The 23,891-nt window shown below is 39.0% G+C and overlaps 2 protein-coding genes across 13 annotated transcripts; one reads left to right on the forward strand and one right to left on the reverse strand.

Moving 5' to 3' along the window:
- Nucleotides 1-154: 154 nt before the first annotated feature.
- On the forward strand, nt 155-11,465 carry polr2m (RNA polymerase II subunit M). Of its 2 annotated transcripts, XR_007815166.1 has the most exons (5): nt 155-500; nt 1,235-1,813; nt 1,983-2,205; nt 3,210-3,801; nt 11,326-11,465. XR_007815166.1 is itself a non-coding variant. In XM_018667955.2 (4 exons), the coding sequence occupies exons 1-4, from the start codon at nt 391-393 to the stop codon at nt 3,351-3,353; spliced, it is 1,056 nt and encodes a 351-aa protein (XP_018523471.1). In that variant the 5' UTR covers nt 155-390; the 3' UTR covers nt 3,354-3,941. The 2 variants fall into 2 exon arrangements, 1 of the variants encoding a protein (XP_018523471.1); XM_018667955.2 differs by lacking the exon at nt 11,326-11,465 and having other exon boundaries at nt 3,210-3,941.
- LOC108877783 (ladderlectin) lies at nt 5,409-23,321 on the reverse strand. Of its 11 annotated transcripts, none has more exons than XM_051078167.1 (9): nt 23,191-23,321; nt 22,990-23,099; nt 22,245-22,292; nt 22,074-22,109; nt 21,926-21,976; nt 21,736-21,827; nt 21,430-21,555; nt 21,200-21,296; nt 5,409-5,803 (listed from the first exon to the last, which is right to left on the reverse strand). In XM_051078167.1, exons 2-9 carry the CDS (start codon nt 23,051-23,053, stop codon nt 5,733-5,735), a joined length of 585 nt encoding a protein of 194 aa, XP_050934124.1. In that variant the 5' UTR covers nt 23,054-23,099; nt 23,191-23,321; the 3' UTR covers nt 5,409-5,732. The 11 variants fall into 11 exon arrangements, with proteins under 11 accessions (XP_050934124.1, XP_050934117.1, XP_050934122.1 ...); XM_051078160.1 differs by lacking the exons at nt 21,200-21,296; nt 21,430-21,555; nt 21,736-21,827; ... (1 more) ...; nt 22,074-22,109; nt 22,245-22,292 and adding exons at nt 13,506-13,602; nt 13,736-13,861; nt 14,059-14,150; ... (1 more) ...; nt 14,397-14,432; nt 14,569-14,616 and having other exon boundaries at nt 5,413-5,803; XM_051078165.1 differs by lacking the exons at nt 21,200-21,296; nt 21,430-21,555; nt 21,736-21,827 and adding exons at nt 13,506-13,602; nt 13,736-13,861; nt 14,059-14,150 and having other exon boundaries at nt 5,413-5,803.
- Between the last annotated feature and the right edge of the window lie 570 nt (nt 23,322-23,891).

Consider the following 23,891-nt stretch of genomic DNA (forward strand, 5'->3'; position numbering starts at 1 on the left):
CAAGATGGAATAACACGCTCCTCTTGGGGATCAATATCTGGTGCCGGTGACTACATTTGACCCATAGAGGGCAGCAAATCCCCTTCACTGGCGCTGACCAGAAGAAGAGGTGCAGTACACCGCTCTGTACGCTGGGGACAGTAGAGCTCTATCTCTCGCGTTTGATTTCCGCTCAAGAAGAAGAGGAACTCCCTACTTTGAAATATCTCATGTTGAAGAAGTGAGCATGTCGCCCTTAGAGGTTTCTAAAAATCTCTAGCCATTAAAGAGTTAGTTAACTGTTTTGAGCCTGTTAACGTGTACACGGAGCTTTTATGTTGTGTTTAAAACTGAGAAGTTAGCCTCTACTGTTTGTGAATGGCTGTAGCTAGCTGTTAGTAGCTAACAGTGATGTCCTCGTCGTGGACAGAGCGTCAGGGACAGGTGGGAGACCTGAGAAACCAGAGCAAAGAAGAGCTCCAAGAACTGCTGCTCCGACAGGAAAAGATACTCTCTAACAGGTAGGTCCACAGTGTTAGCCCCAGTTCGTACCTTTCATTTGTGTTTATAATACATGAGAAGCAGAAACTGGACATGACTCATTGGGGCACTTCATAGCGTAGTACTGTCACTATAACTCTGAAAGTATAGTTGTACTAAGAATATGAGAATAAAGATGCTGACTTAAACACACCAATAAGTGCGTGTCATGGACGCTGCTCCACCGAGCCTGACTCCATACCAGGTGTAATTTTACCTTTAGAACAGCTTCAGTTCTACAGTTTTAGACACTCATCAACACCAACTTTATAAGTTGTTGGAGAACCCGCCACAGTCCCTCCGTGGATATTTATATAATATAACGTGATTGTAATATAATTTGACTGTTGGACGCAACGTGTGAAATTATTTAAGCCAAACTACAGATAAGCGACAAAGAAAAAAAGCTGAATAAACGAGCAGAGAAACGTCAGTGCAGTGCTTGTCTCGTGAATATGAAAATGACGTGAATCAAATGTTATGGGCTTCACAGTCACCAGATCTCAACCCAACTGAACACCCATGGGATAGGTCGGAGCAACTCCACCATCACCATCAAAACGTTAAATTTAGGGAATAACTTTTGGAGACTTGGAAAATCAATCTGTAGCTACAGTGAATGTTCTTTTATTTTCTAATCTCAAATGGTTGTTTTGAATCTACATGAAATGAATCTGAAATCTAGAGTGAAATGATAAGTTTGTGTTGTTTGCAGGAGGTTGTTGCAGACTCTTCCTGACAAAGGGAAAAAGATATCAGAATTTGCAGAGAAAGTGCGGCTTGCCATTGAACACCATGATGAAGAGGAGAGGAGACAGAGCTTGGTGTCTGCTGCCAGGACAGAGTTTCAGTCCAAGTACCGGCAGGCTTTCACTATGCAAAAACGTGCTATTCCCAACACACCGTCAGCCTCACATCAAAACAGACAGAGTGAGGCTGCGGCGGGTGACGTGGTACATGAGAGGGAGACCTCACCTGTCTCAGCTCACGTGCAAGAAAGCGCTACTTTGGACAAGGACGAGGCTGCTGGTGAAACCATGGAGACAGCTGCTGCTGGGCCCTTTCTGAACTCTGATGAGACAAAAGAGGGTGACCTTGTGAAGGCCTTGGAAAGGGTCAAACTGTCTGAAACTAGTACTGGTATCAGTAGCAAGTCCAAAGACCCATTAAACAGCACAGCAAGAGACAATTACTTTCTCAGAAAGCAGACACCAAAAAAGCCTCACTATGTAACTGTCCTGGAAGAATCAGAGAAGACCTCAGCTCCCAGGAAGCAGAAATTTAAACCAAACCAGTGAGTGGTTTTTGTTTGACGATGTGATGATTACTTTTGTAAACATGACAAAATACATATAGATTTGTAAATTCAGTAGATTTAATTCACTAATATGTCATTGTGTTTCTTTTATACTTCTTATCAGTCATATGATTGTAAATAATAATCTTCTTCGCTATGTTTCCAGGCTGCCCCACAGAGGTGACATTTCTCCATCAGGATCCTCGTCACCCAGCCAGTCCTCTGAGGGCCCATTGGCGCTCTCTGCACAGGCCAGGAGGGAGAGGGACAGAAAACACCTGGATGACATCACCTCAGCCAAACTCCCTCCTCTCCACCACAGCCCAGCCCAGCTTCTGTGCCTGGAAGAGTCAGCCATCCTCCTGAGGGAACAAACCAAGAAGCAGCAGGTGAGACCAAACACAGCCCTGAGCTAAAAAATGCAAGAAGCTGCGTGGGTGCAGGTGTACTGCGTCAGGCACCGGTCAGACATAAAATTATTATCTAAGAAATCCCATTTGAGTAACAGACTATTTTGAAAGATTATCATCTGACATCAGACAAAACACTGCACAAAATGTATTGTTACTCAGAGCAGTTTCATCAGCATCATTTTATGTTAATCGCAACAATCACAATATGGAGTAGAAATGTGGTGTTCATGTTACAAAGCAGTAAGGTATCAGAATCAGTGTGTTGCATTCATACAACAGCTGAGGAGATTCAACTTTTTTGCTGGAGCTGCTTATGTCAGCACCCCCGGACTGGCCCTATTCAAATGAATAAGGGTCTGTGTCTGATATTAATAATTATTATAATAATAATAATACACAAATTGATTATATCTGTTAAAAAACAAAACAAAAAACAAAGATTCATTTCTTTGACCAATAATAAGTATTATTTGTCTGTCTTCTTTATTTTGTATTTTCTTTAAAAAAGTAAATTTGTACATGATGTGCAGAGCTGTGGAAGTTATTCTGATCACAGTCAGTGATAAGCAGTGTCATATATGAAAATAAAAACTCTTAACATTCAGATCATTATATTTCTTTTGAAACATTATTACAGCACACTAATCGGCAGTGTTTTGGTTTATACAATAGTGACACATGATCTAATGTCATCTAATTAAATAAATAAAAAAAAAAATCATTTATAATGAATCCTAGAATGAACTATATTTAAGTCCACCTCAGGGCCCTCTATAAGCTCTAGAGGGCAGTGTTCAGGCAGTGTAGGCACTGTATATCACTTCACATCCAGAGCACTGGTTGCGGAGCCAAACAACAGTTTGCTGTTGTCAACTTACCAAGGCCTGTTACCAATAGCTATTCCCATGCTGATTTATAATAATGTGCTTGTTTACTGTTTACCAGCCCATTCATTTTCTCTGTGTTGTATTTAATTTCAGGAGTTGCAGGCCAAGCTGGCAGCCCAGAAATTGTCTGAGGGATTGAAGATCTCTATAGGGAGCTACTCTCCTGATGGTGGCCCCATGGCTGCCTACAGAGAGGTTCATGATGAAGGAGCCCAGCTCTCCTCAGAGGAAGACTGATCCAAGAGGGCCAGAGCAGGGGAAACCAGTGTGACCTTGGATCTGACAGAAACAGCCTTTGGATCTTGCAATCAGGACCCATCAAACAAGATTTTCAGTCCAAGGACAGGAATTCATAAGAATAAGAATTCATGGTGTGAAGGCATAGTTGGTATCCCAGACTCAGGAAATTGAATGGCAGGTTGAGAAAGTGGCTTACGTAATTGTCATTCTGTTCATATTGGCATCAGTATTTCACTGCCCTGCAGGAATAATCATATGTGTGGTTAACCAGAACTCTTGGATGCTAAATTTGAAGCATGCAGTCTTTATGACTGTATTAGGAAAATGTCTCTTCTCAGTACGATGAAACTAATGATGTTGTGGCTTTCTGAGCCTGAGAGTATTTTACATTGAAATTTATATTTTAGTGTGTTAATAATTACATGCACTTCAGACTCATCAACAGGTGGAGCAGACTGTTTTGGCACAATGGTGACTGTTTACAGCTTTGTCTAGAAAATAGACATGAGCCTTCACAGAATTGTGTCAGGTTAAATTATTACAGAATATATAACAGAACTGAATAAATACACCTGATTCCCCAAATGTTTATGTTTGTGTTAAGTCACCAGGACAACCCAGTGTTTCTTAAAAGTTGAGCAACACATTAACTTGAATTTTTTGGTGAAATTGAACAAAACAGCAGCTGAATCTTTTGGTACATTGTATGGGGAACACTACATGTCACGTGCACGTGTTTGAATGGCACAAAAGATTTAGTGAAGGCAGGGAGGATGTCAAAGACGAACGTTCTGGGCGTCCATGCACATCAAAAACTTCTGAAAACATTCAACAAATTGAATGAACAAATGATGAAAATGATCAAGGACTCAGTATTAGAATGAGAGCAGAAATGGTCTCCACTGATAAAGAGACAGTTCAGCCAATTTTGCATGAAAATTTGAACATGACAAAAGTGTGTGCTAAAGTTGTCCCAAAACTTCTGACTCCTGATCAAAAGGAAAAGCAGTTTCTGGCCCAAGAACAAATCCCAGTGCTTGATCACCCTCCCTGTTCACCTGATCTAGCACCATGTGACTTATTCCTTTTTCCTAAGATCAAATCTGTGCTCAAAGGAACATGTTTTGAGTCTGTGTCAGAAGTTAAGAAAAGAACGATAGAGGTTGTGAGACAACTGTCCAAAGAAGACCTACTGCACTGCTTTGATCAGTGGAAGACCTGAATGCAGTGGTGTGTTGATACAGAAGGGGAGGATGTTGAAGGAGAAAGACATTGAAAAATGTTTATGTTCAGTAACATTGTATTTCAGCATTAGTCTCGTTATTTAATAGCCATACTTTGTATATCCAGTGGGGGTCAGGATCAGTTCCCTTACCATATGAGTTTTTACCTCTGTACCTATCGCCCCACCATAATCCCTAACCCATCTCAACAGTTGTTTCATTCATTGTCTATACCGCGGGGGGCTGGAGCCTATCTCAGCTGTCACTGGGTGAGAGGCGGGGTACACTCTGTACAGATCACCACTCCATCACAGGGCCAACACAGAGACAAACAACCATTCACACTCACATTCACACCTAATGTGGATAATGATGATGTAGAGAATGATCTATCACAAAGATAATAATATAAGTCAAAGTACAACAGTGAAGGAGGAAGAGAAATCTTACCCTATGGTCCACCATATATATTTTCTCCACATATTCAAAGGGGAAACCACACAGCTTCTAAAACATTTAATCTGATCCATCAATCAAACAACAGACCATCTCCAGACTAAGACAAGACTTCAGGGCTTTGATTTTGGGGCATATTGTGGACAATGTAACCTTCACCATGTATTCAAGAAATCTACTTTAAACCATATTAAAGAGTGCCATGCACACATGAGATGTGTACCAGCAACAGTGATCCAGATTTAACTGGTGAAAGATATTTTACCAATGTAGAAAACATCCTCTCTGTGAGGGGGGTGGGGAGGGGTGAATAAAGAACACATGCTGATTATACAGAAAGGCACAAGAATAACACTGTATGTTAAATATACATCATTTATTTCATTAGTTATAATTTCTTATACACATTTTATCTTTTTTTCCAGAGTAAAAAAACAAAACAAAACAAAAATAGATCACCACTGACTTTACAAATCTGATTTTGTAGTAGCAAAATGTACACGTACAGCATGAAGCCATAAACAAGTCTGTCCCTGCTGAAGCACACAAAACAAAACCAGCAAATTCCTGTGATAGGACACTCAGATTCTTTTTCCTAAAATCAAAAGCAAGGTTTTGTTAGCTATCAAATGTCTTCCATCACATCCTAAAGTTTTTGACTCAGATGAGCGCACACAGCTGTGACCGGCTGTCACGTTTAGCAGGTATCAGTTCTCCTCATGCAGATGAATGTCCATGCATTATTGCAGTTGTTATTGGACCAACCCGCTGTAATACAAAAAGTTAATTCATTAATATTGTATTTTGCTACACAAGCCTGATATTACCTGTGATGATGACCATTCTTGTATTCATAAAACCTCTTAAATCTAATATTACAGCATGTATGTAGCCAGCTGAATACAAGTAAAGAACTGATGGAACAGGTGGAAATACTCTGTCTCACCCTGGGTATTGAGGTGGAGGCACTGGTAGACGTTGACAGCATTCTGTGAACTCCAATAGGTGTACCCGAAGGAGTTCTGGTCCACCCACCGCCAGCCCTGGACACAAGACACAGAAGTTTAATAAGCTGCAGACATTCATTAGACTGTCGTAGGATTTTTATTTTCACGTAGCCTCACTAAGATGGTGAGTTATCTGTTGAATAATATGTGATGGATAAATGATGCTCACATGGAAGTAGAATCCACCAAGCCAGGCGACAGAGCTTCCTGATGCCCTGGTCAGGTCCTGCAGGAAGCTGTAATCAAACACATCACGAACAGAGGCCAGGGACGCTCCCAGACTAGAACAGTAGGTCTGAAGGTGACACACACACACACACACACACACACACACACACACACACACACACGTTATGTTAATGGCATAAAATGTAGAATGAGTATTTTCATGTTAGACTACGTCAGGTCGGCAGATGAACACCAGCAGAATAAATTTTAAAAACTGCAGTCTGACTGTGACTGTATTTCTGAGTAAAGAATTGAAATTACCGCAGCACTGGCCCAGGACCTGCCAGACCTCACATACAAATAGCAGCTATTCTTGTATCTGGTCCAACCAGAGGGACAAGTGAAAAAACGATCTGCAGAAGAGAGAGATGAGTGGAAACACAACTGGTAAGCTTTCATTAGATTGTATGGATGGAGTTAATGTTGAGTGTTTTATATAAAAACAAAAAACCTTCAGGTGATGAAGCCATCTCTCCACCAGAAAACACCTCAGGCTTTTCCTCTGGATAAAGAAAACAAACAAACAAACAGAAAAAAACTGTCATAATCTTCTACTAGTATTACACAGGATGTAGTCAATCATCCTTTCAGCTTTTTACCTTCAGGAACCAATGCTTCAACTTCAGGTTCTGCCACTGAGATGAAAACACAAAACAGGACCTCTGTTACACTCTGATGTGCTGCAGTCTGTTCAAAAAGTTCTTTTTTTTTGTTGCAGTCAAAGATACAGTGTGAGTGTTAGTGTTGTTTTCTGTGAGAGAGCAGATTACCCTGGGTGTCTCCCTGCAACTCCCTGGGCACAGCTTCAACGGCGACATCTGAGAGAAGAGCAAAAGGAGGTAGCTGTTTCATGTCATATGTCTCTGATTTCATTCATTTAGTTGATAACATATTCACACAGAAAAGCACAGACACTTCCAAGGCTCATACACCAAACAAACAGATTAATGAACTGTGGAGAATTACAGAGGTTGTGTTCACTTCCATGGTTGGGTGGAGTTACAATGTGTCAGTTGATATTTATACCCACGTGGACCAATAATCAGTGTCAGCCAATCAGAGCAGAGTATACATTAGACACTGATTATTAATAATGTGACAAGATATCATTTGTGTTTTCAAAATAAAAGAAGAATTATGCAGTGGCGGTCATGTTGTCACTGACTTCCTGTACACAGCAGTGTATATATAGTATTTTGGATATTTACGGATTTTCACTAATTCTAGAGTATATTGCATTTACTTCAACATTTCCCTTAGACAGTGCATTCAGAGTAACAACATGTTATTTTTTCCCCCAGAGAATCTCTGCCAAGGTTGCATTATCATCTACATTAGTTACTCTAATACAAAAACAGTTTTAATTTGTGTTTAAATACACAGTGATACAGAGTCAAACTGTTTGTTTTGGTCCTGTTTTTGGAGGATATTTAAATCCTGAAGAACCTGCATTTTACACAGGGAGCTGCACAACTGTTACTCGAGACCTGAAATAATATGAGAAGTGAATCTGACCTTCTGCCGCTGTGAGAGCGAGAACACCACAGAGCAAAACGGAGACGAGCAGGAGTCTCTTCATGATGAAGACGATGAGGAGGATGAAGGGTGATGAAGTAGCTTAACGTCTGGTGAGAGTCAGAGACATTCAAAACAGCTGAAGAGCAGGAAGTTACATTTTCTACAGAATGAGAACAAGAGATAAAGCAGGAGTCTTACCTGTCAAGTAGATGCGAGGCGAGAGCTGTTGAGGTATCAGCTGATGCTGCAATGATGAGGAGGAGGCTGCTCTGCTCTTTATATACACACCTGAAGGACAGAGCAGCATGTGAATGAATGCACTTTGATCGAAACATGGGTGTGTTTGTGTTCATTGTCTTTATTACTCACAGGCTAATAAGGAAATAGTGATATCAGTAATAGTGACATTATGATAAATGATAACAGAATGATAAACTGATGTTTATCATACTGTATAATGATGTTTTCCTCCAGAGATCTTACAGCTCTCACTGAATAATATTTGAAATGGGATTATAAATAAACAAGATTGTTTTATGGATTTTTTTTCCCAAGTCATCTCTATAATATTTAATATAATAATTGAATTTTAAAAATGTGGAGGTGCTGCAAGATATTCAAGGTATTTTTCATGGGTTTAGTTTGAAAAGAATATACTGATGCATGACTGAATGTGTAAGTTAAGGAGAAAGTTGTGTACTCTTCAACTTCTGGATTTCATAAAGGCTGTGGATGATTTCTACATGAAAACTGCAGGAATGAAGACACTGTTACTGTGTGTTTAAGGATGTGGACTCTATGTGGACTATTATGACATTTTTAATAAAGTGATAATAAAGTAAGTAATAGATAAGTAATAATCAACTTTATTTTTACAGCACTTAGTTGTTCTAAAGGGATTTTAAAAATTCAGGACTGCAATGAGGCAAAGCAGAAAACTCACATCATACAAATCGGGGCCAGCGGGTATTTTAGACAGCTGTTAGCTTTGTGGCTCTCTCTTGCTCCAACTATGTGCCCTGGTTGTAGGTCTCCTATATTGCAGGGGTACTCTACTTTAAGGAAAGATGTCTAATAATGGGACTGCTGACTATGGACATGCATTTAGCTTCTTGGCCAGGGTATTCCTGCAAGGTTTCCTGGCTGTAACCCTTTTCATAGCACAGGCAGTTTAATTGTCTTGTTAACAATTTGTAGGTAGAGGACAACATGTTTTTTCTTCTTTGAAGTAATTTAAAAATAATTTTAACATTAAAAACTGCTCTGTTTTGTTCATTCTGTTAAGCTTACAGCCTACAGAGGTCCCTTCATGTTTAATGGGAGATCAGTCAGTGGAAGAGGAAAAACTTCAGGACTGAAGTGGTTAAAATGTGAAGAGATCATCTGAATGTAAAAACAAACTATTGATTGTTTGATCATTCCTTATCTTTATTCCCTTCAGTTACTGTTTCAGTTACTGTTTATAGATAACACATTTCCTTATTGAACAACTCCCACATTTAATTTTTACACTGCAGAGTAGACACTGTGATCTTATTCCACAATACAAAATACTCTAGTGGTAATATACATAGTTAATAATCTAACACAGCTAATATTGATAAATCCGTTTCCGTTAACGTGCCACTGCTCCAAAGTAACAACAACCTCATAAAATTAAAAGTATACAAAACAACAGACACGTGAACATGTGCAGTAGGCTGTTTTCATATGAACAGAAACTACAAACAACTAACACACAAACTATCACACTTTCTTTTTCAGTTCAAGAAAATATTAAGGACACCACATTTGTTGGTATCTTGTTATATTCTTAATACTTAATATGAAATGATGCTAAATTATGCACTACATGTAAGAATATTTTTTACACTGTGTCAACAAGATAGTAGACAAAAATGTCTCCATTGAAATCCATTAAAACTGCAGTTTTTGATCCCACTGCCACTACAACATAAAATCATGTATTTTACTTTATTACACTCATTCTGGAGCCCTGGCCTCAAAAATGTGTTTTTTTTTTCTATTTTACACTAGATTGCCCCATTTTCACATCAAATACACACTGTTGTCCAGATTTCACTTTCTCCTGTATCATGGAGCACTGAGCCGGTGGAATAAATGTCTGCAACTAAAATGGTGTGGGTGTGTTGGTATTGATGTCAGAGTGTGGTGTTTATGTGTACAGTTAGAGAGGTAGAAATTATATTATTTGTCCTGCAGATCACAGTTTCCACCCACCCCCCCCACCCCCCATATACACACATACACAAACTCTCACCCACACACACACACACGCACATACAAGCACAGGCTTTCAAACACAATAGAATATGATTTATTAAGATGTATGATTTATTAAAGATGTAGGAGGCTGAGTGTGTGTGTTCTCAAATGTTCTGGCAGTTCATGTTGTAGTGTTAGTACAGCAATAGGTCAGCTGGTGTCACTAAACCCATTCCCAGTCTCTCGTAAAGAAAATGAAGGTGTGATTCAGGCTCTTTTGCTATCAATGTAAACCATAATGGTGAAGTGGGTTGGAGATGACCCTCCTTCTATTTCCATGTGGAAGTCTCTGATCTCAGGGATCTCAGAGGTTGTTACTGTGGAACAATATATATAGGTTAAGTAATCAGACGACCAGAGATATTATTTATTGTTCTATTTCACTATTCAAAATGGACTATTGTGTAGTGCGATATCTCACTGTGTTGTTAATATCACAACTTCCTTTATTATATGTATTTTTGTATATTTTACCTAAATTGTTTATTGTGTATTATATGTTCTTGTTTGTTTCTTAAAAATAGAATAAACAGAATTCACACACACACACACACACACACACACACACACACACACACACACACACACACACACACACACACACACATACAAAACCTATAACTTTGCCTGAGTGCTCCAGCAGCAGCCAAATACCTCCCAGAGAATGCTGCAGAGTGGGTGGGATGAAGCTTCTCAGAAAAACATTAAACATGAGTAGGCTGAGATAAGACAGAGGCCTTACACTCTCTCATTTCCTTATCCACTCGTTCAGATAACTCCATGAAGGAACATTATAGGGAGAAGTTGGGCCACCTGAAAACCCTCATTCCTCCACCCTAGACAAGACAAGCCACCAGAGGGAGCTTGAATGGATCGGCCATTCCCAGAACTCCTCCGTTCCTCACCTCAGCAACTCTTGACAAGCTGATCCAGTTAGGTTGATGGTTTAGATGAAGAAATTACTGAAGTTAGTTGGTGAGGGTCGATAGGAGAAAGACAGTTAAGGTATATATCAGGTTTTACAGCAGTAGGAATCCTGTGTTTGGAGAGAAATCAGTGATGGTTGTGGTTAACCAGAACTCTTGGATGCTAAATTTGAAGCATGCAGTCTTTATGACTGTATTAGGAAAATGCCTCTTCTCAGTACGATGAAACTAATGATGTTGTGGCTTTCTGAGCCTGAGAGTATTTTACTTTGAAATTTATATTTTAGTGTGTTAATAATTACATGCACTTCAGACTCATCAACAGGTGGAGCAGACTGTTTTGGCACAATGGTGACTGTTTACAGCTTTGTCTAGAAAATAGACATGAGCCTTCACATAATTGTGTCAGGTTAAATTATTACAGAATATATAACAGAACTGAATAAATACACCTGATTCCCCAAATGTTTATGTTTGTGTTAAGTCACCAGGACAACCCAGTGTTTCTTAAAAGTTGAGCAACACATTAACTTGAATTTTTTGGTGAAATTGAACAAAACAGCAGCTGAATCTTTTGGTACATTGTATGGGGAACACTGCATGTCACGTGCACGTGTTTGAATGGCACAAAAGATTTAGTGAAGGCAGAGAGGATGTCAAAGACGATGAACGTTCTGGGCGTCCATGCACATCAAAAACTTCTGAAAACATTCAACAAATTGAATGAACAAATGATGAAAATGATCAAGGACTCAGTATTAGAATGAGAGCAGAAATGGTCTCCACTGATAAAGAGACAGTTCAGCAAATTTTGCATGAAAATTTGAGCATGACAAAAGTGTGTGCTAAAGTTGTCCCAAAACTTCTGACTCCTGATCAAAAGGAAAAGCAGTTTCTGGCCCAAGAACAAATCCCAGTGCTTGATCACCCTCCCTGTTCACCTGATCTAGCACCATGTGACTTATTCCTTTTTCCTAAGATCAAATCTGTGCTCAAAGGAACATGTTTTGAGTCTGTGTCAGAAGTTAAGAAAAGAACGATAGAGGTTGTGAGACAACTGTCCAAAGAAGACCTACTGCACTGCTTTGATCAGTGGAAGACCTGAATGCAGTGGTGTGTTGATACAGAAGGGGAGTATGTTGAAGGAGAAAGACATTGAAAAATGTTTATGTTCAATAACATTGTATTTCAGCATTAGTCTCATTATTTAATAGCCATACTTTGTATATCCAGTGGGGGTCAGGATCAGTTCCCTTACCATATGAGTTTTTACCTCTGTACCTATCGCCCCACCATAATCCCTAACCCATCTCAACAGTTGTTTCATTCATTGTCTATACCGCGGGGGGCTGGAGCCTATCTCAGCTGTCACTGGGTGAGAGGCGGGGTACACTCTGTACAGACCACCACTCCATCACAGGGCCAACACAGAGACAAACAACCATTCACACTCACATTCACACCTAATGTGGATAATGATGATGTAGAGAATGATCTATCACAAAGATAATAATATAAGTCAAAGTACAACAGTGAAGGAGGAAGAGAAATCTTACCCTATGGTCCACCATATATATTTTCTCCACATATTCAAAGGGGAAACCACACAGCTTCTAAAACATTTAATCTGATCCATCAATCAAACAACAGACCATCTCCAGACTAAGACAAGACTTCAGGGCTTTGATTTCGGGGCATATTGTGGACAATGTAACCTTCACCATGTATTCAAGAAATCTACTTTAAACCATATTAAAGAGTGCCATGCACACATGAGATGTGTACCAGCAACAGTGATCCAGATTTAACTGGTGAAAGATACTTTACCAATGTAGAAAACATCCTCTCTGTGAGGGGGGTGGGGAGGGGTGAATAAAGAACACATGCTGATTATACAGAAAGGCACAAGAATAACACTGTATGTTAAATATACATTATTTATTTCATTAGTTATAATTTCTTATACACATTTTATCTTTTTTTTTCCAGAGTAAAAAAACAAAACAAAAATAGATCACCACTGACTTTACAAATCTGATTTTGTAGTAGCAAAATGTACATGTACAGCATGAAGCCATAAACAAGTCTGTCCCTGCTGAAGCACACAAAACAAAACCAGCAAATTCCTGTGATAGGACACTCAGATTCTTTTTCCTAAAATCAAAAGCAAGGTTTTGTTTGCTATCAAATGTCTTCCATCACATCCTAAAGTTTTTGACTCAGATGAGCGCACACAGCTGTGACCGGCTGTCACGTTTAGCAGGTATCAGTTCTCCTCATGCAGATGAATGTCCATGCGTTATTGCAGTTGTTATTGGACCAACCCGCTGTAATACACAAAGTTAATTCATTAATATTGTATTTTGCTACACAAGCCTGATATTACCTGTGATGATGACCATTCTTGGATTCATAAAACCTCTTAAATCTAATATTACAGCATGTATGTAGCCAGCTGAATACAAGTAAAGAACTGATGGAACAGGTGGAAATACTCTGTCTCACCCTGGGTATTGAGGTGGAGGCACTGGTAGACGCTGACAGCATTCTGTGAACTCCAATAGGTGTACCCGAAGGAGTTCTGGTCCACCCACCGCCAGCCCTGGACACAAGACACAGAAGTTTAATAAGCTGCAGACATTCATTAGACTGTCGTAGGATTTTTATTTTCACGTAGCCTCACTAAGATGGTGAGTTATCTGTTGAATAATATGTGATGGATAAATGATGCTCACATGGAAGTAGAATCCACCAAGCCAGGCGACAGAGCTTCCTGATGCCCTGGTCAGGTCCTGCAGGAAGCTGTAATCAAACACATCACGAACAGAGGCCAGGGACGCTCCCAGACTAGAACAGTAGGTCTGAAGGTGACACACACACACACACACACACACACACACACACACACACACACACACACGTTATGTTAATGGCATAAAATGTAGAATGAGTATTTTCATGTTAGACTACGTCAGGTCAGCAGATGAAACCAGCAGAATAAATTTTAACAACTGCAGTCTGACTGTGACTGTATTTTTGAGTAAAGAATTGAAATTACCGCAGCACTGGCCCAGGACCTGCCAGACCTCACATACAAATAGCAGCTATTCTTGTATCTGGTCCAACCAGAGGGACAAGTGAAAAAACGATCTGCAGAAGAGAGAGATGAGTGGAAACACAACTGGTAAGCTTTCATTAGATTGTATGGATGGAGTTAATGTTGAGTGTTTTATATAAAAACAAAAAACCTTCAGGTGATGAAGCTATCTCTCCACCAGAAAACACCTCAGGCTTTTCCTCTGGATAAAGAAAACAAACAAACAAACAGAAAAAAACTGTCATAATCTTCTACTAGTATTACACAGGATGTAGTCAATCATCCTTTCAGCTTTTTACCTTCAGGAACCAATGCTTCAACTTCAGGTTCTGCCACTGAGATGAAAACACAAAACAGGACCTCTGTTACACTCTGATGTGCTGCAGTCTGTTCAAAAAGTTCTTTTTTTTTTGTTGCAGTCAAAGATACAGTGTGAGTGTTAGTGTTGTTTTCTGTGAGAGAGCAGATTACCCTGGGTGTCTCCCTGCAACTCCCTGGGCACAGCTTCAACGGCGACATCTGAGAGAAGAGCAAAAGGAGGTAGCTGTTTCATGTCATATGTCTCTGATTTCATTCATTTAGTTGATAACATATTCACACAGAAAAGCACAGACACTTCCAAGGCTCATACACCAAACAAACAGATTAATGAACTGTGGAGAATTACAGAGGTTGTGTTCACTTCCATGTTTGGGTGGAGTTACAATGTGTTAATGTACAGTCAGTTGATATTTATACCCACGTGGACCAATAATCAGTGTCAGCCAATCAGAGCAGAGTATACATTAGACACTGATTATTAATAATGTGACAAGATATCATTTGTGTTTTCAAAATAAAAGAAGAATTATGCAGTGGCGGTCATGTTGTCACTGACTTCCTGTACACAGCAGTGTATATATAGTATTTTGGATATTTACGGATTTTCACTAATTCTAGAGTATATTGCATTTACTTCAACATTTCCCTTAGACAGTGCATTCAGAGTAACAACATGTTATTTTTTTCCCCAGAGAATCTCTGCCAAGGTTGCATTATCATCTACATTAGTTACTCTAATACAAAAACAGTTTTAATCTGTGTTTAAATACACAGTGATACAGAGTCAAACTGTTTGTTTTGGTCCTGTTTTTGGAGGATATTTAAATCCTGAAGAACCTGCATTTTACACAGGGAGCTGCACAACTGTTACTCGAGACCTGAAATAATATGAGAAGTGAATCTGACCTTCTGCCGCTGTGAGAGCAAGAACACCACAGAGCAAAACGGAGACGAGCAGGAGTCTCTTCATGATGAAGACGATGAGGAGGATGAAGGGTGATGAAGTAGCTTAACGTCTGGTGAGAGTCAGAGACATTCAAAACAGCTGAAGAGCAGGAAGTTACATTTTCTACAGAATGAGAACAAGAGATAAAGCAGGAGTCTTACCTGTCAAGTAGATGCGAGGCGAGAGCTGTTGAGGTATCAGCTGATGCTGCAATGATGAGGAGGAGGCTGCTCTGCTCTTTATATACACACCTGAAGGACAGAGCAGCATGTGAATGAATGCACTTTGATCAAAACATGGGTGTGTTTGTGTTCATTGTCTTTATTACTCACATGAGGCTAATAAGGAAATAGTGATATCAGTAATAGTGACATTATGATAAATGATAACAGAATGATAAACTGATGTTTATCATACTGTATAATGATGTTTTCCTCCAGAGATCTTACAGCTCTCACTGAATAATATTTGAAATGGGATTATAAATAAAGAAGATTGTTTTATGGATTTTTTTTCCAAGTCATCTCTATAATATTTAATATAATAATTGAATTTTAAAAATGTGGAGGTGCTGCAAGATATTCAAGGTATTTTTCATGGGTTTAGTTTGAAAAGAATATACTGATGCATGACTGAATGTGTAAGTTAAGGAGAAAGTTGTGTACTCTTCAACTTCTGGATTTCATAAAGGCTGTGGATGATTTCTACATGAAAACTGCAGGAATGAAGACACTGTTACTGTGTGTTTAAGGATGTGGACTCTATGTGGACTATTATGACATTTTTAATAAAGTGATAATAAAGTAAGTAATAGATAAGTAATAATCAACTTTATTTTTACAGCACTTAGTTGTTCTAAAGGGATTTTAAAAATTCAGGACTGCAATGAGGCAAAGCAGAAAACTCACATCATACAAATCGGGGCCAGCGGGTATTTTAGACAGCTGTTAGCTTTGTGGCTCTCTCTTGCTCCAGCTATGTGCCCTGGTTGTAGGTCTCCTATATTGCAGGGGTACTCTACTTTAAGGAAAGATGTCTAATAATGGGACTGCTGACTATGGACATGCATTTAGCTTATTGGCCAGGGTATTCCTGCAAGGTTTCCTGGCTGTAACGCTTTTCATAGCACAGGCAGTTTAATTGTCTTGTTAACAATTTGTAGGTAGAGGACAACATGTTTTCTTCTTCTTTGAAGTAATTTCAAAATAATTTTAACATTAAAAACTGCTCTGTTTTGTTCATTCTGTTAAGCTTACAGCCTACAGAGGTCCCTTCATGTTTAATGGGAGATCAGTCAGTGGAAGAGGAAAAACTTCAGGACTGAAGTGGTTAAAATGTGAAGAGATCATCTGAATGTAAAAACAAACTATTGATTGTTTGATCATTCCTTATCTTTATTCCCTTCAGTTACTGTTTCAGTTACTGTTTATAGATAACACATTTCCTTATTGAACAACTCCCACATTTAATTTTTACACTGCAGAGTAGACACTGTGATCTTATTCCACAATACAAAATACTCTAGTGGTAATATACATAGTTAATAATCTAACACAGCTAATATTGATAAATCCGTTTCCGTTAACGTGCCACTGCTCCAAAGTAACAACAACCTCATAAAATTAAAAGTATACAAAACAACAGACACATGAACATGTGCAGTAGGCTGTTTTCATATGAACAGAAACTACAAACAACTAACACACAAACTATCACACTTTCTTTTTCAGTTCAAGAAAATATTAAGGACACCACATTTGTTGGTATCTTGTTATATTCTTAATACTTAATATGAAATGATGCTAAATTATGCACTACATGTAAGAATATTTTTTACACTGTGTCAACAAGATAGTAGACAAAAATGTCTCCATTGAAATCCATTAAAACTGCAGTTTTTGATCCCACTGCCACTACAACATAAAATCATGTATTTTACTTTATTACACTCATTCTGGAGCCCTGGCCTCAAAAATGTGTTTTTTTTTTCTATTTTTCACTAGATTGCCCCATTTTCACATCAAATACACACTGTTGTCCAGATTTCACTTTCTCCTGTATCATGGAGCACTGAGCCGGTGGAATAAATGTCTGCAACTAAAATGGTGTGGGTGTGTTGGTATTGATGTCAGAGTGTGGTGTTTATGTGTACAGTTAGAGAGGTAGAAATTATATTATTTGTCCTGCAGATCACAGTTTCCACACCCCCCAACCCCACACCCCCCATATACACACATACACAAACTCTCACCCACACACACACACACGCACATACAAGCACAGGCTTTCAAACACAATAGAATATGATTTATTAAGATGTATGATTTATTAAAGATGCAGGAGGCTGAGTGTGTGTTCTCAAATGTTCTGGCAGTTCATGTTGTAGTGTTAGTACAGCAATAGGTCAGCTGGTGTCACTAAACCCATTCCCAGTCTCTCGTAAAGAAAATGAAGGTGTGATTCAGGCTCTTTTGCTATCAATGTAAACCATAATGGTGAAGTGGGTTGGAGATGACCCTCCTTCTATTTCCATGTGGAAGTCTCTGATCTCAGGGATCTCAGAGGTTGTTACTGTGGAACAATATATATAGGTTAAGTAATCAGACGACCAGAGATATTATTTATTGTTCTATTTCACTATTCAAAATGGACTATTGTGTAGTGCGATATCTCACTGTGTTGTTAATATCACAACTTCCTTTATTATATGTATTTTTGTATATTTTACCTAAATTGTTTATTGTGTATTATATGTTCTTGTTTGTTTCTTAAAAATAGAATAAACAGAATTCACACACACACACACACACACACACACACACACACACACACACACACACACACACACACATACAAAACCCATAACTTTGCCTGAGTGTGCTTGTGGGTCCACAAAAAATGAAACTCAGAACCTTAACAGAACACATTATCACATATGGACCCTGCAGATTCTGATAGTGGCTTTTCAGGGGGTATTGGTTGGACAACATGAGAAGATCCTTTGCAAAGTTGGTCTTCTCCACTGTTCACTAGTGCTCCAGCAGCAGCCAAATACCTCCCAGAGAGTGCTGCAGAGTGGGTGGGATGAAGCTTCTCAGAAAAACATTAAACATGAGTAGGCTGAGATAAGACAGAGGCCTTACACTCTCTCATTTCCTTATCCACTCGTTCAGATAACTCCATGAAGGAACATTATAGGGAGAAGTTGGGCCACCTGAAAACCCTCATTCCTCCACCCTAGACAAGACAAGCCACCAGAGGGAGCTTGAATGGATCGGCCATTCCCAGAACTCCTCCGTTCCTCACCTCAGCAACTCTTGACAAGCTGATCCAGTTAGGTTGATGGTTTAGATGAAGAAATTACTGAAGTTAGTTGGTGAGGGTTGATAGGAGAAAGACAGTTAAGGTATATATCAGGTTTTACAGCAGTAGGAATCCTGTGTTTGGAGAGAAATCAGTGGTGGTTGTGGTTAACCAGAACTCTTGGATGCTAAATCTGAAGCATGCAGTCTTTATGACTGTATTAGGAAAATGCCTCTTCTCAGTACGATGAAACTAATGATGTTGTGGCTTTCTGAGCCTGAGAGTATTTTACATTGAAATTTATATTTTAGTGTGTTAATAATTACATGCACTTCAGACTCATCAACAGGTGGAGCAGACTGTTTTGGCACAATGGTGACTGTTTACAGCTTTGTCTAGAAAATAGACATGAGCCTTCACAGAATTGTGTCAGGTTAAATTATTACAGAATATATAACAGAACTGAATAAATACACCTGATTCCCCAAATGTTTATGTTTGTGTTAAGTCACCAGGACAACCCAGTGTTTCTTAAAAGTTGAGCAACACATTAACTTGAATTTTTTGGTGAAACTGAACAAAACAGCAGCTGAATCTTTTGGTACATTGTATGGGGAACACTGCATGTCACGTGCACGTGTTTGAATGGCACAAAAGATTTAGTGAAGGCAGAGAGGATGTCAAAGATGATGAACATTCTGGACGTCCATGCACATCAAAAACTTCTGAAAACATTCAACAAATTGAATGAACAAATGATGAAAATGATCAAGGACTCAGTATTAGAATGAGAGCAGAAATGGTCTCCACTGATAAAGAGACAGTTCAGCAAATTTTGCATGAAAATTTGAACATGACAAAAGTGTGTGCTAAAGTTGTCCCAAAACTTCTGACTCCTGATCAAAAGGAAAAGCAGTTTCTGGCCCAAGAACAAATCCCAGTGCTTGATCACCCTCCCTGTTCACCTGATCTAGCACCATGTGACTTATTCCTTTTTCCTAAGATCAAATCTGTGCTCAAAGGAACATGTTTTGAGTCTGTGTCAGAAGTTAAGAAAAGAACAACATAGGTTCTGTGACAGCTGTCCAAAGAAGCCCTACTGCACTGCTTTGATCAGTGGAAGACCTGAATGCAGTGGTGTGTTGATACAGAAGGGGAGGATGTTGAAGGAGAAAGACATTGAAAAATGTTTATGTTCAATAACATTGTATTTCAGCATTAGTCTCGTTATTTAATAGCCATACTTTGTATATCCAGTGGGGGTCAGGATCAGTTCCCTTACCATATGAGTTTTTACCTCTGTACCTATCGCCCCACCATAATCCCTAACCCATCTCAACAGTTGTTTCATTCATTGTCTATACCGCGGGGGGCTGGAGCCTATCTCAGCTGTCACTGGGTGAGAGGCGGGGTACACTCTGTACAGACCACCACTCCATCACAGGGCCAACACAGAGACAAACAACCATTCACACTCACATTCACACCTAATGTGGATAATGATGATGTAGAGAATGATCTATCACAAAGATAATAATATAAGTCAAAGTACAACAGTGAAGGAGGAAGAGAAATCTTACCCTATGGTCCACCATATATATTTTCTCCACATATTCAAAGGGGAAACCACACAGCTTCTAAAACATTTAATCTGATCCATCAATCAAACAACAGACCATCTCCAGACTAAGACAAGACTTCAGGGCTTTGATTTCGGGGCATATTGTGGACAATGTAACCTTCACCATGTATTCAAGAAATCTACTTTAAACCATATTAAAGAGTGCCATGCACACATGAGATGTGTACCAGCAACAGTGATCCAGATTTAACTGGTGAAAGATACTTTACCAATGTAGAAAACATCCTCTCTGTGAGGGGGGTGGGGAGGGGTGAATAAAGAACACATGCTGATTATACAGAAAGGCACAAGAATAACACTGTATGTTAAATATACATTATTTATTTCATTAGTTATAATTTCTTATACACATTTTATCTTTTTTTCCAGAGTAAAAAAACAAAACAAAACAAAAATAGATCACCACTGACTTTACAAATCTGATTTTGTAGTAGCAAAATGTACATGTACAGCATGAAGCCATAAACAAGTCTGTCCCTGCTGAAGCACACAAAACAAAACCAGCAAATTCCTGTGATAGGACACTCAGATTCTTTTTCCTAAAATCAAAAGCAAGGTTTTGTTTGCTATCAAATGTCTTCCATCACATCCTAAAGTTTTTGACTCAGATGAGCGCACACAGCTGTGACCGGCTGTCACGTTTAGCAGGTATCAGTTCTCCTCATGCAGATGAATGTCCATGCATTATTGCAGTTGTTATTGGACCAACCCGCTGTAATACAAAAAGTTAATTCATTAATATTGTATTTTGCTACACAAGCCTGATATAACCTGTGATGATGACCATTCTTGGATTCATAAAACCTCTTAAATCTAATATTACAGCATGTATGTAGCCAGCTGAATACAAGTAAAGAACTGATGGAACAGGTGGAAATACTCTGTCTCACCCTGGGTATTGAGGTGGAGGCACTGGTAGACGTTGACAGCATTCTGTGAACTCCAATAGGTGTACCCGAAGGAGTTCTGGTCCACCCACCGCCAGCCCTGGACACAAGACACAGAAGTTTAATAAGCTGCAGACATTCATTAGACTGTCGTAGGATTTTTATTTTCACGTAGCCTCACTAAGATGGTGAGTTATCTGTTGAATAATATGTGATGGATAAATGATGCTCACATGGAAGTAGAATCCACCAAGCCAGGCGACAGAGCTTCCTGATGCCCTGGTCAGGTCCTGCAGGAAGCTGTAATCAAACACATCACGAACAGAGGCCAGGGACGCTCCCAGACTAGAACAGTAGGTCTGAAGGTGACACACACACACACACACACACACACACACATGCTATGTTAATGGCATAAAATGTAGAATGAGTATTTTCATGTTAGACTACGTCAGGTCAGCAGATGAACACCAGCAGAATAAATTTTAAAAACTGCAGTCTGACTGTGACTGTATTTTTGAGTAAAGAATTGAAATTACCGCAGCACTGGCCCAGGACCTGCCAGACCTCACATACAAATAGCAGCTATTCTTGTATCTGGTCCAACCAGAGGGACAAGTGAAAAAACGATCTGCAGAAGAGAGAGATGAGTGGAAACACAACTGGTAAGCTTTCATTAGATTGTATGGATGGAGTTAATGTTGAGTGTTTTATATAAAAACAAAAAACCTTCAGGTGATGAAGCCATCTCTCCACCAGAAAACACCTCAGGGTTTTCCTCTGGATAAAGAAAACAAACAAACAAACAGAAAAAAACTGTCATAATCTTCTACTAGTATTACACAGGATGTAGTCAATCATCCTTTCAGCTTTTTACCTTCAGGAACCAATGCTTCAACTTCAGGTTCTGCCACTGAGATGAAAACACAAAACAGGACCTCTGTTACACTCTGATGTGCTGCAGTCTGTTCAAAAAGTTCTTTTTTTTTGTTGCAGTCAAAGATACAGTGTGAGTGTTAGTGTTGTTTTCTGTGAGAGAGCAGATTACCCTGGGTGTCTCCCTGCAACTCCCTGGGCACAGCTTTAACGGCGACATCTGAGAGAAGAGCAAAAGGAGGTAGCTGTTTCATGTCATATGTCTCTGATTTCATTCATTTAGTTGATAACATATTCACACAGAAAAGCACAGACACTTCCAAGGCTCATACACCAAACAAACAGATTAATGAACTGTGGAGAATTACAGAGGTTGTGTTCACTTCCATGGTTGGGTGGAGTTACAATGTGTCAGTTGATATTTATACCCACGTGGACCAATAATCAGTGTCAGCCAATCAGAGCAGAGTATACATTAGACACTGATTATTAATAATGTGACAAGATATCATTTGTGTTTTCAAAATAAAAGAAGAATTATGCAGTGGTGGTCATGTTGTCACTGACTTCCTGTACACAGCAGTGTATATATAGTATTTTGGATATTTACGGATTTTCACTAATTCTAGAGTATATTGCATTTACTTCAACATTTCCCTTAGACAGTGCATTCAGAGTAACAACATGTTATTTTTTTCCCCAGAGAATCTCTGCCAAGGTTGCATTATCATCTACATTAGTTACTCTAATACAAAAACAGTTTTAATTTGTGTTTAAATACACAGTGATACAGAGTCAAACTGTTTGTTTTGGTCCTGTTTTTGGAGGATATTTAAATCCTGAAGAACCTGCATTTTACACAGGGAGCTGCACAACTGTTACTCGAGACCTGAAATAATATGAGAAGTGAATCTGACCTTCTGCCGCTGTGAGAGCGAGAACACCACAGAGCAAAACGGAGACGAGCAGGAGTCTCTTCATGATGAAGACGATGAGGAGGATGAAGGGTGATGAAGTAGCTTAACGTCTGGTGAGAGTCAGAGACATTCAAAACAGCTGAAGAGCAGGAAGTTACATTTTCTACAGAATGAGAACAAGAGATAAAGCAGGAGTCTTACCTGTCAAGTAGATGCGAGGCGAGAGCTGTTGAGGTATCAGCTGATGCTGCAATGATGAGGAGGAGGCTGCTCTGCTCTTTATATACACACCTGAAGGACAGAGCAGCATGTGAATGAATGCACTTTGATCGAAACATGGGTGTGTTTGTGTTCATTGTCTTTATTACTCACATGAGGCTAATAAGGAAATAGTGATATCAGTAATAGTGACATTATGATAAATGATAACAGAATGATAAACTGATGTTTATCATACTGTATAATGATGTTTTCCTCCAGAGATCTTACAGCTCTCACTGAATAATATTTGAAATGGGATTATAAATAAACAAGATTGTTTTATGGATTTTTTTTCCAAGTCATCTCCATAATATTTAATATAATAATTGAATTTTAAAAATGTGGAGGTGCTGCAAGATATTCAAGGTATTTTTCATGGGTTTAGTTTGAAAAGAATATACTGATGCATGACTGAATGTGTAAGTTAAGGAGAAAGTTGTGTACTCTTCAACTTCTGGATTTCATAAAGGCTGTGGATGATTTCTACATGAAAACTGCAGGAATGAAGACACTGTTACTGTGTGTTTAAGGATGTGGACTCTATGTGGACTATTATGACATTTTTAATAAAGTGATAATAAAGTAAGTAATAGATAAGTAATAATCAACTTTATTTTTACAGCACTTAGTTGTTCTAAAGG

Source organism: Lates calcarifer, linkage group LG2 (assembly GCF_001640805.2).
Source record: "Lates calcarifer isolate ASB-BC8 linkage group LG2, TLL_Latcal_v3, whole genome shotgun sequence".
Taxonomy (NCBI): Eukaryota; Metazoa; Chordata; class Actinopteri; family Centropomidae; genus Lates; species Lates calcarifer.